This window comes from Chionomys nivalis, chromosome 14 (assembly GCF_950005125.1).
Source record: "Chionomys nivalis chromosome 14, mChiNiv1.1, whole genome shotgun sequence".
NCBI lineage: Eukaryota > Metazoa > Chordata > Mammalia > Rodentia > Cricetidae > Chionomys > Chionomys nivalis.
Window position 1 is genome coordinate 67,333,507 of NC_080099.1, and position 18,232 is coordinate 67,351,738.

Below are 18,232 nucleotides of genomic sequence, written 5' to 3' on the forward strand. Positions count from 1 at the left end.
TTAAGTCTACTATCCTAAAAGCTGGAAGGTGGAAATGAATTTTCACCATGGTTTTCACTGGACCGTTTTTTAGCACACCTCCATTTGAATATCATGGCTTTGTTTTGAGGAACCTGGGGAGTATGCTGAGATGGATGGAGCTGGAGTAGTTAGGTCATGGTACCTTGCTTTATACTTCCCTCTAACTGTAGGTTTAGGTGTTTGTATCTAAGAACACGGCCATGTCGATATAAAGCAGGAGAAAACATTTTAGACACTGCAAGGTGGAGAGAATTAGCTCCGCGGATTATCACTAGTGACCAGAGCATTTTCTTCAGTGAGAAAAAACTTAGAGGGGTCTTCAGGTACGCCAGCTCATTCTGAAGATAGTCATAAGTGCTGGCATTTTATTACCTTGGCTTTTCAACCGATTTTATTCTTTATTAGTGGAGGAGGAGAAAAAAGCACCCCAAGTAGATTCCAGCAACATGCCCATCAGTCATCCTGCTCGGAGACAGTTTTCCACATGGTCTGTGCTTTCCTGTGCTAACAAGAGAAAAGACTAGCCATTAAGTTTATGTTTCGTTGTTTTTCAGCAAGGTCACATATCAGGAATGATGCTTGAAGTATGCTAATAAACAATATATAATGTAGGTCATCAGGGAGCAAGAAATATTTTCTAACTAGTTCTAAAGGGAAATACTGTTACAAACAGGATAGCTGTTATTTACACAGCACATGTCGATCTGTACGTCACCGTCAGAGGATCTTGGGGACAGCTCCATGCAATAAGTCTTTATTCTTGATTGTCAGGGTATTTGATGCCCTGGGTAGATTTAGATTCAGTGCATTCAGTCCAGTGTATTCTAATGTGTATAGACCTTTGGATTATTTAGACACTTGGATTAGAGACACGCCTGAGTTCCCATGGTTTGCAAGGTAAAATGCCCATTGTTGTAGAAGAAAATACTTCATAGATTTTAATAATTAGGGAAATTTGACATTTGTAGTATTTATCTCTTTTAATTCCAAGTAAAATTATACTATTTTTATGCTTAACTTTATTTTTTTAATCCTGTAAACAACTTGAACTCTTCAAAATGAATTATAATTTATAATTCATATTTCCTATTAATACCATGAATAAAACCTTTCACATGACCACATGTGAAAGTTTAATCTCATGGGAATGATTATAACACACATCATGTATGCAGTTTTACAGGTATAATTTTCTCATATTTGAGAGATCTCATAGTTTCTTGATTCATCATGGTAGTTTTAATTTTTCAAAATGGTCTTTCATTGTGAATGTCCTTTAATTGTGAATGTCCTTTAATTGTGAATGGTCTTTAATTGTGAATGGTCTCTAATTGAGAAGAAATGTACAGGATGGTGTATTCTGTCCAGCAAACCAACCTTCGGTTATCGAGTCCCCGGATGCACTGAAACTGATAATAAGGATCAGCCCACACTGCCTGCTTTATCAGCTGCCTCATTTGAGACGAAGAGATTCTCCTCTCTTCCCATTTCTGTGTCGCGGTGGCACCAGGCCCACCTTTCTCCTTCCTCTGAGGCTCAGTTTTGTGTATACCCGAAAAATTATCTTAAATACTCTGTCCATCTATTTCATTGGACTGTCATGTTTATTCTGATACAACTTCCTAAGAAGAGACGTCCATATTTAAATGAATTAGAATCTCAAAAGCATTACCTGCCTTTCAGACTTTGGATAAAAAATCATTATATTAAAAATGATATTCATTATATGTGTGTGAGTATTTTGCTGCATGTATGTCTGTGCACAATGTTAGGGACAGGTGCCCTGGAGGCCAGAAGGTGGCCAATCCCTTGGAACTAGAGTGACAGACAGTTGTGACTGTTTATGGGGTGAGGGGAATCGAACCTGGGTCCACTGAAGGAGCAACAAGTGCTCTTAACTGCCAAGCCAGATCCCTCGCTCCACTGTCTGAGATGCTATGAACCTCAACTTACTAGTCATTTCACTTCCTCAGTTGTGGGAGCAACTACCACCATGACTTTGGTCAAAATTAAACTGTGTCTGATTCATAAAGAATTGATATTTGAGACTGAGCCATTTGTTATAGACATTTTAAAATACTAGTGTCTGGTTTTGAGCTTAAGAGCATTTAGATTATTTTATGTTATTATTTCAAAATATGGTGCCTTTGTTTCTTATACATAGATCAACCTATGGTATGGCTGTCAACTCTCAGAGTCTTGATAAGAAACTCATGGTATTTGTCTGAGAAATCCACAGAATTTTAATCAGCCACATAGACAAAACCAATATCTTGGAAAGAGCACTCTGTGGTCAGGGATTTTGTCTCTAGTTTGTTGTGAGTGGGAGCAGTTAGACACGCGTGTCTAAGTCACTCTGTTTGTGCTTGTTTTCTCAGAAGAAGACGTACCAGTGCATCAAGTGTCAGATGGTCTTCTACAACGAGTGGGACATCCAGGTCCATGTGGCGAACCACATGATTGGTAAGCGAGTCTCTGCCCTTCTACTGGTCTGTTCTGGTATGCATGTGCATAAATCAGCGCCTATGTAATTAAAAGTGTTAAAGATGAATTAATTGTTCTGCCATCAATGGCTTACCTAGGAATGATTGATTTTTTTTTTATTCCTCTTATTAGACCTGGTAAGGCATTAGCATGTTTTATTTTCTGTGAGGGCTAGTTTAGACTTCTGCAGAGGATTATCTATGTTCTGCCAGTCAAAGCACAGGTGATTAACAAATTAAACTTCTAATCATTTTTGCATTATTGAAAACTAACAGGAATGGTTAATGAACTGGATGTTAGCTTTCCGTAGAGTTTTAGACAGGTTTTAATTTCAGAAGTTATTATGATAATGGCACTGCTGTGTGTTGCTTAAGCATCTTTGTATCAAAATCCAAAGTGGTGAGTTTTTGTGATAGGGAAACATAAATAATTTAAATTGCCATAAAATAGTTTTATAAGTATGGTTTCAACAGCCTGGAAATAATCATGATCATAAAGATCACGTAAAAAATTCAGTAACCATTTTTTAATTCCCCACCAAATTTTCCATAGATCTTTATAAAAGTGGTTAGGGAAAAGATATCTGAAGCTACTCCAGGCCAGTGATTTTAGGGTATTGCATTTACTAGATAGGCTAGAACTAAAACAACAATTTTTTCACCTGCTCGTATTGTCCCATTATCCATGAATTCCTCAGGGGTTAGTGTCTGTTTTTTTAATTTGATAAGCACTTAGTAACAAAGCTAAGAATTTTATCAGACAATTAAACTTTATCAAGCACGTCTTTTGCCACTAGAAAATGGCAATTACTATTATTTTGTACTATTTTTGTTACTCCTTTGTATTTTTATAACATGAGTGCATGAGTGGTTCTTTTTTTTTTTTTTTTTTCTTTCGAGACAGGGTTTCTCTGTAGCTTTGGAGCCTGTCCTGGAACTAGCTCTTGTAGATCAGGCTGGCCTTGAACTCACAGAGATCCACCTGTCTCTGCCTCCCGAGTGCTGGGATTAGACCGCCTGGCTAACATGTGTGTTTTTATTTTATAATTTATAAACACATAAAAAAGTATAACATAATAAAGTCCAAACCTTACATTGAGCTAATAAGAAACTTTGTAAGATAGGAAGGAAAATTCAACACTTTAGATACGGAATTTGTTTCTAGGGGGACTAATTTGTATCATACAGCCAAGGAACAGTGCTTTAAGAATGTAAGAATATACATTTTAGGGTTACTCTAACCACAGCACAGGAAAATTACCGTAGCAGAACTTGCAATGTTTTTGTCTAAACTAGAGAAGATAAATTAAGAAACATGTTGGAAAATTGATTCATAGCTTTTCAAAAGCCTTAGCTTTTTTCAAATGATAAGACTTTATAGATGATTGTTATTGATTTAAAAAAAAACTAAGTTATTAACTGGAAACTGGACCATATACATGACACGGTTGATGCATTGATCATTTGATCTCTTCGTTTGCCATGTTTGAGTGTGAAGGCTAGTAGTGGTTTTTATGCATTAAATTAATATATTCTTTATTATGGCAGAATAGTATTATAAGGTCATCTTAAGCCTGCTGCAGATAATCACAGCATGGAAGGGATTCTCAGAATGTTCCTTGCAAATTGCCTCCTGTTCAGAATCCTGAAAAAAAGTACCCTGTGTAAACCTCCAAAATTGCATTTTTTTTCTTCTTAAGAGAAAAGGACAGGCTGCCAAATGACAACCGTTCATATTTACCCATCCCGTGTTTCTTCAGTGTTTCCTGGTGGTCATGGGTGATTCTGCCCATGGTAGTTTCCTTAGCCTTGGCTTTCAAATCTTCTGGCTACAGACTATGTAGTGGATCCTGCTCCTGTCCAGACCCCTTCAGTGTAAAGTTCATTTCTGGGTTTCTAATTCATCCACCATGCAGATGAGCACGTAGGATGCATCTCGACCACAGTGTTAATGGCTTTTCCACAAGTGGGGTTAGGCTTGAACGTGGAGCGTTAAGAGATCTTTTCGGCTCTCCAGCTTCACTGTCATTTTGTCTGTGCCATCAGCCTGCCTGCCTCATCTTTTTCTTTTTTTCAATTGCTTCTCTTCGTATTTGTCTTATGTTCCTCGCATCGTTAGTGCTCTCCCAAGTCTTCCCCTCTCTCTAACAGTGGATTAATATGATTCTCACTTCCCTTTGGGATCTTAGCATTAACAATTCACCTTTTATCAGGGAAGCAAATCCCTTTCCCTTACATGAAGGGCCTGATTATTTAATATTCAGGCTATTTTTAATAATATGTGATTCTCTTGCACTCTAAACAAAGTGAATAGCATCCACTTAATTGCTCTGTCTGTTGACCAGGCATCCAAGTTCTTAAACCGCTTTCTCCTATCCAGAGGGAATGTGAAACAGGAGGGAGTCGCAAGGCTGAGATGCCCCTTCTAAAATCCCACTGTGATACTTAGTCTTTCAAATGAGGCAGGCAGCATTATTTTGTTGGCTAAAATACCTCCATTGAGGCTAGGTATTTTTAGATTGTGTATCTGTGTGTATTTTTTATCTAATAAAAAAATAATCTGAACTAGACATTTAGTAGGGGAAGAGGGATTAGGGGTTGTCTGAAAAGCCTCTTACTTGGCTAAGAGGGTGGCTAGTATTTTTGCAGGTTTCATTTTACAATCAGTCTGGAGGAAGAACCGTGTCTTCTGGTAGAAAACGAGGTCTGCAGATGCCCCCAGTGAACTGTGACTTAAAGTCCCCCTGTAGCTAAGCCCTTTGCGTGTTTCTGGAGAGCACATAGGTTTTTTTAGAACGTCCAATCGTCCTCTTTCTGAGCACACTAGTTTCATGCTATTGATGACGGACATTTGCGAAAAGAAATCATCGATGTTGCCACCACATACATAAGGGAGGCGTCCTTACATACTGCTTGTCGCTAGGTGTGGACATAAAATCTCAATTGCAGAGTAATTATTTCATAAAATGTGCCGGGGACTTGGTATATGCCTATTAAGGAAAAAATAAAATCTTTTTTGTTCATCACGTTTTGACGTGGGGTTGCTAATAGATAGACAGATATGTCAGAAAAAATAAAATCTTTTTCTGTTTTCCACATTTTAACATGGATTTGCTAATATACATGTATATTGGTCTGAGATATATATATATATTTGTGTATGTGTGTATATATATATATATATGACTTAGGGATTTTTCTTTTTTACATACACATTCTCAAAGAGTGAGGGAGAGATGGGGGGAAGGAGTGAACTACCACATGTTTTAACAGCTTTCCTGGGGGAAGGCTAATGTCTGCGGTAAACGAGAACTTTTTTGTCCTCTTTCGTTCTTTTCTCATAGTCTTTGTTCATTTTTGACCATACTTTTAGAATCCCTAAAGAAGCCATTATGCATCATGACTTTTAATGTATATCTACCCTTCTCTTTCTATCGAGTAGTAAAGATTTATTGTTATTTTCCTCTGTGCGATTTCTGGTTAGTATTATTTGGTACATATTAACAACGAAGAGACAGACCCGGGAAATCTAAATGTATTGAACCCAGTGAAGGGATGGCTCATATAAGATTACGAGGCTCAACCGTAGTAGAGTGAATGTGTAAGTGCTTGGAATAAGGGCTGCTAGGCCTGGGATGGTGTAAAGAGAGGCCACTGCCAAGAGCTCTTTATGAGGAGCTTAATTTTTTCACTCTGATAATTCTTGACCAATAATTACCAGCCTCTAATTATCTATTTTAGTTAGAAAGAAATTTCGTTCACTATGGAGGTTGGCATTGCAACGAGCACATAAATCCCTAAAGGAATGAATGTGTTCCAAACAGCTACAAACAACTGTCTCATGAAACACAGTGAGCAAATTGTGAGTGGCTGGTGATGGGCAACTGGCAGCATGTTACCGTGAAAGGCCAGTCAGCTTAACAAAGAAGTGACCGAAGGGGAGGTGGGCCATTGTCCTTGGAATGGTTGCTGGCGCTGTGAACTTGGGAGAAAAGTAGTCAGGACATAGTTATGGCCATGTCCAATCCTCCCTTCAGAGTTCGTGGATAGACTATGAAAGGAGTAGCTACAGATCATTTACCTATGAATTACTTTGAAAGATCTACTTAGAAATAGATTTTCTTTTGTTTCATTTATATTTTCACATTGATATAAGATTATATTGTAGTAATTACATGTAAGGAGTCATAATATAATACATTTACATCTTAGAAAAGCTACAGTGGAAATTGGCATCATAAATAATAGCTTGTCTGAAAAGAGCAATGCAAAGATATTGACTTTTTATACAGGTCTCTAATACTCAGTGTCTTACGGATAAGTACTTTTAAAATTGCAAAGAGACTTAACACTGTGCCATGTATTCAGGAATATATGTGCCCCATATGGCAAGGAGGATGCACTGTGCATGTAGGAATGTATGTGCCTTATATAGCATGGAGCATGTACTGTGCATGTAGGAATATATGTGCCTCATACAGCATGGAGCATGTTTTATGCATGCAGGAATATATGTGCCCCATACAGCATGGAGCATGTGCTGTGCATGTAGGAATATATGTGCCCCATACAGCATGGAGCATGTGTTATGCATGCAGGAATATATGTGCCCCATACAGCATGGAGCATGTGCTGTGCATGCAGGAATATATGTGCCCTAGATGGCATGGAGCTTCTGCTGTGTTTCGCTAATGCCACAACAAAAAGAATGCATAAATCAGTTTGGAGGAATCAATGGCATTTTAGTCTGGTCTTATAGCAAGTGGCGTTCAGATGTCTTGCAATTTTGTTGATGCCCAAGGTGACAAGAGGCATTCCTTCCTTCTCTTTTTGTCACTAGATGAACTGCTTTCCGAGTAATTGTTAACGTCTGGTGTAGTGTTCTGTGCCATCTCTGAAGCATTTCAACTTGAGAGCTCTTGCTTTAAAAGAGACAAAACCTAAAATACAGGGGTCTAGAGTAGCTTCAGATTTTCCTCGACTTTAATGGAAATAATTAAATATATCTTGATCTCTTCTAGAAAGTCAAAGAGCTATGCTTTACTTTAAACTCTCCGCCTGCATTGGCACTTGTAAAAACAATAAATAAAAAGGAATTTGTTGTAATGTCTATAGGTATGAATATATGTGGAATATAAATGCGTTTTTGTCTGTGTGCACACACATGTGCACATGAGCACACATACACGTATGTGAAGGAGAGACTACCCATACCATTTTAAGGAAAATCATTGGTATTCTCTAGAGCCATGATTTACATTGACTCTAAAGGAGATTATTGTATTAAAAAAAATCTTTATTTGGTTACTTAAAAGTTCGGAGAATTAACAAATCAAGCATTTGATGTTGCATATGAGGAAATATTGGCTTCTTTCATCAAGAGCTGGATTAAAAAAGATGAAATCTGGGCAGTTTAATGGCAAGAGAAAGCTACCCTCTTGTGGGCAATGCTGGCTTATTTGAAAAGCCCATAAAGGGTTTCTGCATGGGCCATACAAAAGGGGTACTTTCTCTTTAATAGCCATCTGTACAGGAGAGCTGAGGAGTGGGCCAGGTCATCTCTCCTCAGCTGTCAGGATATTAACGTAGGTAATGGAGCAAGCTCAGCGTTCTGCTGGGTGTTGTTTTTCATAGATGTTCATCGATTTACACAGATAATTCTATTTATTTCTTAGAGTTGGTCCAAGTGAGCTAGGCAGAATAACAAACACCAAGGCATTTCAGATGACTTTATCTTTGTTTGTAACGTTAACTTTTGTCTAAAAAAAATGGTGTCACACCTACTGTGCAGATGGCTGCATGATCTGTAAACCAGCCAAAACATTTAAACCAATGTGTGATCGGGGGATAGATTAAATAAAGGATAAAATGGAGTGTGGGCCACAAATTCTAATAATCAGATAATTTTAAGTTGTGTGCAATGTTGAGCCGTGGCCACAGTGATAGCTGGGAGAGCTTGCCAGTGACAGCAAGGTGCCGTATAGATCTCAGGATGGAGTCCGTGGCCTGGTAGGCCCCAGTTTGAGACCCACACATTTGCTGTACAGCTGGCTGCTCTGTATGGGGACATCAGATAAAACTTATGTAAAATGAAGTGTTATTGCTTAGTTTGAAATTGTTCAGAGAGGGGATTTGCAGACAGTAAGTGAAAACAGAATTCACGATACCAATGAAGCGGGCTGTAAATATGAAGAGGCTTTAATTATCTGCGCAATTTAACAAAAATTCAAGATGTATTCAAAAAGGACATCAACTAGCATAAATACAATATAGCTACACTGTTTGCCAGGAGCGAAGGACTGTGGGAACTCACTGAGCCTTGGCTTTCAGCTGCCTTCCTAAAAGCAAGGTCAATTGAAAAGAAAAGTAGTCTTTGGAATTAGGCCGCGTCTTCCCGAGTGCCCCGAGTTCTTTGCAGTCCAGAGATTCATGGTGACAGACTGTGTACTGCTCCTGCTTGGTGCTGTTGGAAGACAGATCATGGTGTTTGTCCTTATCTGTGTTAGCAGACTTACAAGACTAAAACGCCTTAGCAGCTACGCAGGTTCTGACTTACTAGCCCCAAACAAAGCCTCCTAGACATTCCTTGTGTTAATTTGCTATAGGAAAGAGGTTTGCCTGAGCCTAAAGACAGACCCACAATTCAGTTTGCTGTCACCTCTTAGGATATGATGCCTTTTATAGGGCCACGGAAGAGCCTAGCTCTCGGGCAGCATGACTGCCAGCCTGGCCTCCTGGGTTCTACAGAGTGTATGGGCAGTGTCACGTGGCTGTGCTTCTGCATCTCATTTTATCCTTGCCCTTGACTTCCTTCGTCTGTGCCACACGAAGTTTGCAGGACATTTCTGAACGGAGGGCACGGAAACTCATGAGTAATAAATAAAAAGTGGTCCCTCCGCACTGTTGGATTCAAGCACACCCACACCATGGATCCTACACACATGCATGCTGCATGCCACACAAATGCATGCTGACCTATTTCCACAGGAGCCCATCTCACCCAGCCAGAGAAAAGGTCTCTGATGTCCCATTTCTACAAGTTCGTTCTTAGTTGCGGGGCTGCTAATCGCAGTAAACAAAGGAGGGGAGAGCCAATGTGGGGAGTGAGTGTAGAACTTCAGCTGCTCATGTTGTTGCATTTGGAGCGCTGACGGGGTTTCGTAGGTCACCTTTAGAATTATGCCTATGACAGCAGTAGCTACCTGCCAAGATTGCAAGGTATCTCACAGCTCTCAGGATGGCGCCTGTGGCCCGGTAGGCCTCAGTTGGAGGGGTACACATTTGCTGTACAGCTGGCTGCACCGTATGGGGCAGCCGTGTGGGCTGTTCAGGAGCTGGAAAGGAGACAAGCATGAAATTTCTTCTAACCCCAACTCTGTTTTTCTGTACTGTTGGCTGCTTCTCAGATCCTTGACAAAAAAACCAATCAGGCACCCTTTAATCCGCCTGTGATTACCACTGGTATAAAAAGAGAAGCATAATGAGGAAAAATGCCTCGTTTTGTTGCCTTCAAAAGCCAACAAATTGGAGTTAACTTGACAGGAAGTGGCTTAATAATTAGATTATTTATTTATTCCTGACACATATCCCCCTGTTACTGGTCTCAGGAGACCCCGTAGATGCTACGATTTTCAAGCTGCCATTACTTCGCTGTCTTCTGCGAACAAAGAAGCTACTGTCTATCAGTCAATTAAATGCACTCTTTAAGCAGAGGCTGCGAAGTCCTCAATGGAGAGAGCCCAGGGACACTGTGGCTGATGATTCCTTTCTCTGTACTGTACATCACTCTCTCAACTAAGGTCCCCACAGAGAAGGAACAAAGTCATGCATTAAAATAGCACTTGTTGATTTGTTTGCTAATGAAGAGCCATTGGACTATTTGTGTATTTCTGGGGCAAAATTGTTGATAAAAGGGCCTCCTTGCCAGCCTGCCTCAGTTCCTCTGCCCTGAGTGCTTATTTAAGAGTTATTAACATTAAAATCAACAAACAACAGAATTGGGAGAAAATAATCTCTGGTAAGTTTTCTCATTCCTTCCACCCAGTTCAGCCCACAAAGGTGGGAAGCAGGCACGCGCCTCGCTACAGCGGCTCTGCAGCAACACACACGCTGTTTCCTCTCGGAGGCAAATGTTCCTTCTCCACATTTAAGAGCACCACCTTTTAAAAATGAAAAGACATTAGACTCTCTAAAGGCAGATAACCTCTTAGGTCTCTTTGCATTCCCTGCGTATTGAAAGGCATTTCTGTAGCTATTTCTCTAACTTGAATGTTCCTAGAAATTTTAGAAGGGAACTGAAAAGGTCGCTAAGGTAGGTCAGAGGCCGGAGCAGAACTGTGTCTGTGCGCCTCTGTCTGATCTGTCTCTCTTATTTACATGTCAGAGGGGCTCTCCTGTCCTCTCTAGACCTGGCCCCAGCACCTTAGCACGCTGCTTCTTTATTCCTGCCCCAGTTTGTTGTGTGTGGTACCCATCTTTGTGCGGCTCTCTGAGCTCCCATCCAGTGCTTTGGTGGTTGGAGCGTACATCTGAGGTTCATCTGGAAAACTGCAGACCTATCTAGGCTGGAAGACTTAAATAATAGCACGGCAGTGTTCTGATGAAATATTTAGCTTTGGCTCTGCTACTGAAAGAGATATGTACATTTGGAATTTCTGCGGGGCCTCTGGACTTTGGAGCACACCCTCTCTTTGTTGCTCCAGACTCCGTAAAGAGCAACCAGGGCTTTTACTGCCGTTTTCGCGACCCTTTGACAACAAACTATAGTGCGTTAGTTCAAGGCATCACCAGACGGCTGTATTGTATCTCTTCTTTCCACCCTGTTATTCCAATTCATTTGTTAGAAAAAGCTTAGGTACTCGGAGGTGTTCTATAATAGAAAATGAATTTGAAACCCTTTCATTAATTGGTGATTAATATGTTTCAGGATTAGTTTAAGCAGGGCTCTACCTCCTGCCCAGTCAAGTATGTTCTGGTTAATATCCAATTATCTGCACCTTCGCCGTTATTATGTCTTAATATTTCGGATATGATACCAGAAACTTGAGAGTCATGCTAATGAGGAGCATAGAGCAAGAATTAACCAATGACATACTCAATGATCCTTGCTGAAGAGCATCTTCCTCCTTCCCCCTCAACACCTCGCTTCAGCCTCCTGTGAGCCCTGACTGAGGAGTCAGACCCCAGGCTACAGCAGGCAAGAATTAGAAAATCAGTCATTCTCACTTTTAAACAATACGAATTTGAATTTGCAGTGCGGCTGTTCACCTCAAACCATTGTTTCTCTTCATTTCATGGAGGATAAAATAGGACTCGGTGAACCTATTTATGTTTTCCAAACAGGAAGCGCTGTGTGCTCTTTCTCCTCCCCCTTTAACCAAGCTGCACGTTGTTATGCCTCCAATGGATGTTTAATTCAGACTAATTTGCTATCCCTGTAATATTTCACTAAGGAAACATGTTTCCCCTGCTAATCTTTTCTTCTCTTTCTCCGAGACCCAGTACCGTGCTATAGCCCAGCCACACCTCCATTCAGTGTTTTATTTTGTTTGCTTTTTTTTTCTCAAGTCTACTCACTTTGGAGTGATCTGACTTTGTCCCAGGAGCAGTGGCTGCTGGGGTGGCTTGTGCCTGGTGCTGCTGAGTAGCACCACTGGGGCTCTCTGTGTTGCCCCTTTGTATGCTGTATTGTAATGAAGCCACATCACTAAATTGCAGTGAAGGGTGATTGTCACAGAGGGAAGCCTACTACACCTTGGGGTCCATTTGTACCAGATTATTCTTTTTATTGTTGTTATTACATCCCATCTTCTTGACTCCCTCACCACAGAACTTGCTGTTGGCCACTGATGCACCGTGCAGGGGAGCTTGAAGAACAAGGCAGACATCCCTTTTCTTCTCTCATGATCATACCAATCACCGTTCGGTTTCAAAGCCAGATAGTCCAAGTGGCTCTGTCTTCTTTATGGAGAGTGATGGACTCTATTGAGTCCAGTTGTATTGTCATTCCCTTCTGCTTCCTAAGAGAGTGGGTGGTGAGGAAGACAGGGCCCAGGTTACCTTCATGTGCAGATGCCATTAATCTTTAGTGAATGGATGGCGGTGACCATCCTGATGTGCCCCTCCCCAAAATCCTTTAATAAATTACAGAAGTCATCTAATGACATAACTGGTTCAAGACCAATTTCTTGATCAATATTGTTACAATACCCCTCAAAACAAAATTTCACCCCAGCCTCCTCGTGGCTGAAATTTGTGTCTTTGCTTTTCTCTCCTCTCTGTCGTCTTTCTCCTTTCTCTACTACATGATTTTATTTCCATTTCATTAGTGTTCCATGTTGTCCCTAGTTAAGGCCCCAGCACCGCAGCACATTCCTGATTTATTCCTGCCCCGGGTTTGCTGTGTGCCATGCCTATCTTTGGTATATTTCCCCTTTCTAGTAAATGCTATTAATTGGTTTCCCTTATTTTTTGACCCTACCTGTGTTCTACAAACTAATAGCAAGCCAACTCGGGTTGAAGTCAGGGGTCTTGTGTGCTCCCAGAAGAGCACTGGGAAGGTTTGGACTCTATAGTTAGGTAGGAATTTTAGTGTCAGAGACGTGGTGCCTGTGACTGATTTTCCCAACTCTTCGTGTAGCTGATACATCTTAGTACAGCTGTTTGTCTTCCTCTGAGTCTGTGCAGCATTCAAGCCACAAATCAAGACTGAGAACTGACACACCTTCAATTGAACCATCAAGTCTGTTAAAACTGCATGGCCATGACGCCAGTCCCACGCTATCTGACCATACACACTTCCGACTGTGGGCCTAGGAGCATTGATTTTTAGCTGTCATTTCTAGGGCACATAGCGTAGAATTGAAATTTAAACCTTAATCCACTCAGTAATGCAATTAATTTTTAATGTGCAGTAATACTAATTGAAATGGCTTGAATTTAGTAAGTCACCACAAGCCATTTTCCAAAGCGAGTGTCTCCACTGAGGACTAGAGAACAGATAGTCATTGTCAGGGTGTTGACTCTGAGTACTCCGCAGCGCTCTAGGAGAAGGGCTGTTCTTTAACCACATTATAGCATATGTTTTTAAGAAGAGAGCTATCTTTTTTGGGGGGAGGAGAATCCTACTTTTCTAGCCACTGTCAAAGAGTAAGTGTTAATTTTTTCAGGCATAATTTTAGCTGGAAATATTTTAACAGGTTTGCCAAAATAAGCTTAACTTGTTGGAACAGTCATTCACTCTAGCTGCAGATGAAGACACCCTCCAACCATGTCATAGTCAGCACTGAGATCTATAGACACTGTGTCTGTTTAATTTCACTGTGTGATGTAGTTTTTTTTTACTTGTGAGATCATTTTAATTAAAACTTTTAATTAAAAATTTCACAGTCAAAATCAACATTCTGGATGGGCAATCTAATTATATGACTTGGATTTCAGATATTATTTCCAGATTTGATGGACATGGTAATTTGTTGTTTTGTTTTGATATGTTTATATTCTAGTGAATTAAAGCTGTAGCCTACTTCCTTATACTCAAAAAACATTAACCCTTACACATTATTTTTAAAAGGCCTTTTAAATGCCTTGTAGATTCTTTTTTTTTTTCTAGCCACAATAAAGCAAAATTTTCACAGTAAAAACCAAATAGGTTTTCAGTCATTTCTGCACTAAAAAAGATTCTCTAAGCACATTTATCTGCTAGTAAATGAGGGCTTTTAAAATGCATCAATTCTCCTGATGAATGGGCTTGCAGAGTGTTCGAAACAAGCGCCAGCATCAAGTTCAGAAGGGGAGGGAGGCTCTGTGTGCCATGCTTCTGCATCTCTCACAGCGTAGCATCTAAGAAGCCAAGAGCACTGTTAAAGAACCTTAACATCTTTTTAAATGGGATTTTAAGGTATTTTTTTTTTTTTGCAGCACATAAGTAAAAACGATATTCGAGAACTCAAAGCAGTTGTGGTGTGGTATATTTTCTAAATAAAGTGAGTGCACTCTAACGTGATACCAGTGAGTTCAACAGATCTACACCACAAAACATAAATCCGTCCATGGTGCCCGGATTAAGAGTTGAGACTGGCTCTCATTTTTGTCATGGTAAATCACGAGTGCTGTGGAGATCGACAGTGAGTGTGAAAATGGCACCATTACCTACTACAAGGGCGAGCGCTCTCTTCTGATTATTGTGAGCCTCCCAAACATCAGCTGAGCCTTACGGGGAGCGTCTGTGCTTTTTCCCTTTTTCGTTTTTTGGTTTTTTCATTTGATAAGGGGCACAAAAGCAGGAAAAGTGAGAGAAAAATCAATTGATAATCCGTTCAGTCTGGATTAGCCAGTCACACTGTGGAGAGTACACAGAACCAGCCTTGCCAGCAACTGTTTTGTGTGTGTTATTACTCCTGTACACAAATACAGTGTGCTGTAGGGCATCTTCAGGTAATATTTGATGGTTATTACCCAAATATTAATTGCTCTTTTAATTTGGAATGCACATTAGTTTGTCAGAGTTTTCGGTGATGTGGAGGTCACTCTGCCCTCTTGGCAGCAGTAGCTTAGCGTTCTCACAGACCCTTCAGCTCTGTCGCATCCTCAGCTTTGAAGGTGGAAAGGAAAGCCGGGGTTGTCTCCACTTTGGAGGCTGGGTGGGCTGGGTTTGTTTCAGAGCCTATGTGTTCAGTTCTAGTATCCCTCCTGTTTTGTATGCAGCCAGTGGCCACAGAATTCATTGAGACTGCGCAGATACACATATCATCTGTAGGGCATGCCCTCTGATCTCAGTAAGCAGAAACATAAGAATCCTGATGATGGAGCGGAAATCCATTTTGTTTTGTGATTATGTATATCACATAGATGCCTGAATGAAAAGGAGATGACTTTATGTATACACGAAACAAACGGGAAAGATGACGAGATGGGCTTCATATGTAGGTGTGTTTAATATGCAATGCTTGATGTATGTTGACCTCAGGTTACAAGAGTAGAAAATCCCATTTTCCAGCTTGTTTCAAATGTAGTAAAAATGCTGCTTCAGTTGCTTTATGCTACTCACATTGGGAAAGGTGCTTATACTGTGATAATTATCATCAAGGAATATTAATGTGTTCAGCATTTGTAACCCAAAAACTCATTATAGCTTAAGCTGTGCATCATCTGTGAAGAGAAACTTTGCCAGAATCCGCTCATCACAGGGGTTGCCTCCTGCTTGCTGTGGAGTGGTCGGAGTACTGCAAGAGGTCACTCGGGCTATTTTTGAAAGCTGAAGTTTTGCAGTTTTTGAATTGCTGCCTTCTGTCTAAAGAGCTCATTGTTTTTGCCTCTGAATGGCCTTCTTAATGAATGCATAGGAGAGTGCAAGAAGGAGTAAGATTCAATCCATGAGCGGTAGCTGTGCCTCCCGATGGCAAACGTAAGAGGGCTGGCATGTGTTTCCATACCAGGATAACTGAAGCGCTTGTGTCTCCTCTCCTGTCACTGGGTGAGGGGGTGCATTTACATTGGCTTCCTCAGTGTGGGTGCCCTTGGGTTTCAGATAGAAACGCCCCATTGGGGACCGCTTCACAGCCCTCTGGCTGAAAAGTGTGGAAATAAGACTGTGGGGCCAGCCTTCCTCTTTGAACAGCAGTGTCCTTAATTAGTCCGTGACAGGCTTCCTCATGAGCCTGACTGTCCCCTGGATGGCTTCTCACACACTGAAGACATCTCTGGAATTTATACATGTTTTCATGTGTTTGCTTAAAATTATTTGGAAGAGACACAGACTTGAAGGGCAGCAGAGTCTCTGGGCGTTGCCAGCATACTGGCACTGATCTGATTAAAAGAGCACCACTCGTGACCGGAGGTTGTTAGCTTGCTGCAAGCCTGCTCTCACCTGTGCTGGACAGCTTGCTGCAAGGGGACTCTGTGCCTGCACTACTTTCACGTGATTAAATCCCATTATGTCCCCCTACTGATCCATCCCTGTCATTTCCCATAAGTCACATTGCTCCGTGCTCCATGTTATGGTTTGTACAGGCCAGGCAGGGAGCACGGAGGCTCAGCTCTATCAGGCTGTCAGCTGTGTTTCAGAGGTCAAATTGTGAACCTGGCCTTGCTCCTGGGAGGACTAGAAAAATATGTTTCATAACTTCCCATAGACTTAAGTGAAGAGAAAGGAGGAAAGCCATGAAGCCCATAGGCTGCGTTGAGATGAGCTGGTGGGTGGAAATTCATCAGGCAGGAGAGCTGACTGTGGTTCAGGAGGCCTCCTCACTGTGAAGGGTCACTGCCTTGGGTCCAAAACCAGTCCTTGCTGAGGGCTTTGGGGGCTAGGGTAATCATTCAGATAGCCCAGCAGGCACAAACACACAAGCTGATAATCTCCAGGCAAGGTGCTGAAATGGGAACTTACTTACCTGCTACAATCACTTACATGAAGGAATGCTGATAGGGCGAGGAGCGGGAATCCAGTACATCCAGCAGCCGTAGGCTGGTTCCCGTGGAAGCAATTTGTTTTGGTGTTGTTGTTGTTTGGTTTGGAAGGCAATGGAACCTTTATTTTATTCTGCAAAGCGCTAATGCCATATAATAGATGAACGTCTAGGACCTAAACCAGACTCTGGGTAGTTGGGGCTGGAGCACTGACAGTGTAATGCGGAGATACAGTGGTGGCGCCTCTTCTATGAGGATAGAAACTTAATAATCTTTATGAATTTTGAGTAACTCATAACTCCACTTCCTCACCCAAAGATATATTATGAAAAGATTGCTTCTAAATCCTTCAGACATTCTCTGCACTTATGATTCATGCCATCCTCTTTACCTTGAGGCGTTAGAAATGGATGTGGCTTCATCTCTTCATAAGAGATAAAAATGGATACTTTGGAAGGAGCAAATTGCATCTCCCTGTTTAAGTTCACTATTTGCACATGATGTGGTGGGATCCAAATGTGAAGAATTGCTTTTGACATTATTTCTCTGCCTCCAACGTCCCAAGCCGTTGCATTACTATGCTGAAATGCCCTGGCACGGCAGAAATGCGAGGTGAGCCCTGCAAAGACTGTCACACTGCACCCCGAGTCCAGTTGTTTGCTGTAACCCTCGCTTCTTTAATCATCCAAAAGCTTTGGTTTGTCTTCATGGTGGATTAGTGATTGAATATCAATCATGTCCCAAAAAAGAAAAACCAAGCGCAGGTTTGTTTGGGGGCAAAAGAGAGCCTTCATTTCTAGAGTAGATGGTGATCCATTTCTCAGAATCTTTATCTTGACCAAAAATACAATTTTAAACACATTATCCTTCATTTTAGACATAGTGATGCTATTTCTAATTTAAATTTTAGTTTTTTAAGAAGTGCTTGTAGCTTTCTCTACATATGTGCACACACGCACACACACACACACATATGTGTGTGTGTGCGTGTGTGTGTGTGTGTGTGTGTGTGCAGTAGCAGCCTTTCCCACCACAGACTTGTTGCTGGATCACTCCCTTGTCTTGTGCTTAGCATGTTTTCCACAGCTCAGAGAGCTGGGACTATCGTGAAAAGAGAATCACGGAGCCTATATTGCAGTCTGATGTTTGAAGAAGAGATTCTGGGAAAGGATGTTTTTTGGCTTGACTCCCTTTTTAGATGTAATTGCTGCTTCATTAGGACTTGGAAGAGTTTCCTGTGGTTAAATTTAATCAAATGGCTCAGAATAACAAACTTGCACACTCAAAATTCCAGGACAGTTCTGTATATGAAACGTGATTTT

The 18,232-nt window shown here is 41.1% G+C and overlaps 1 protein-coding gene across 3 annotated transcripts in view; it reads left to right on the top strand.

The window, feature by feature from the left end:
* Znf521 (zinc finger protein 521) overlaps positions 1 to 18,232 on the top strand; it is a 298,511-nt gene that overhangs the window by 157,676 nt on the left and 122,603 nt on the right. For 2 of the 3 annotated variants that reach the window (XM_057789090.1, XM_057789088.1), the window contains one exon: positions 2,400 to 2,484. In XM_057789090.1, coding sequence (XP_057645073.1) covers positions 2,400 to 2,484 — 85 coding nt within the window. The remainder of the gene's footprint in view (positions 1 to 2,399; positions 2,485 to 18,232) is intronic. The other variant, XM_057789089.1, reaches the window with a different exon arrangement.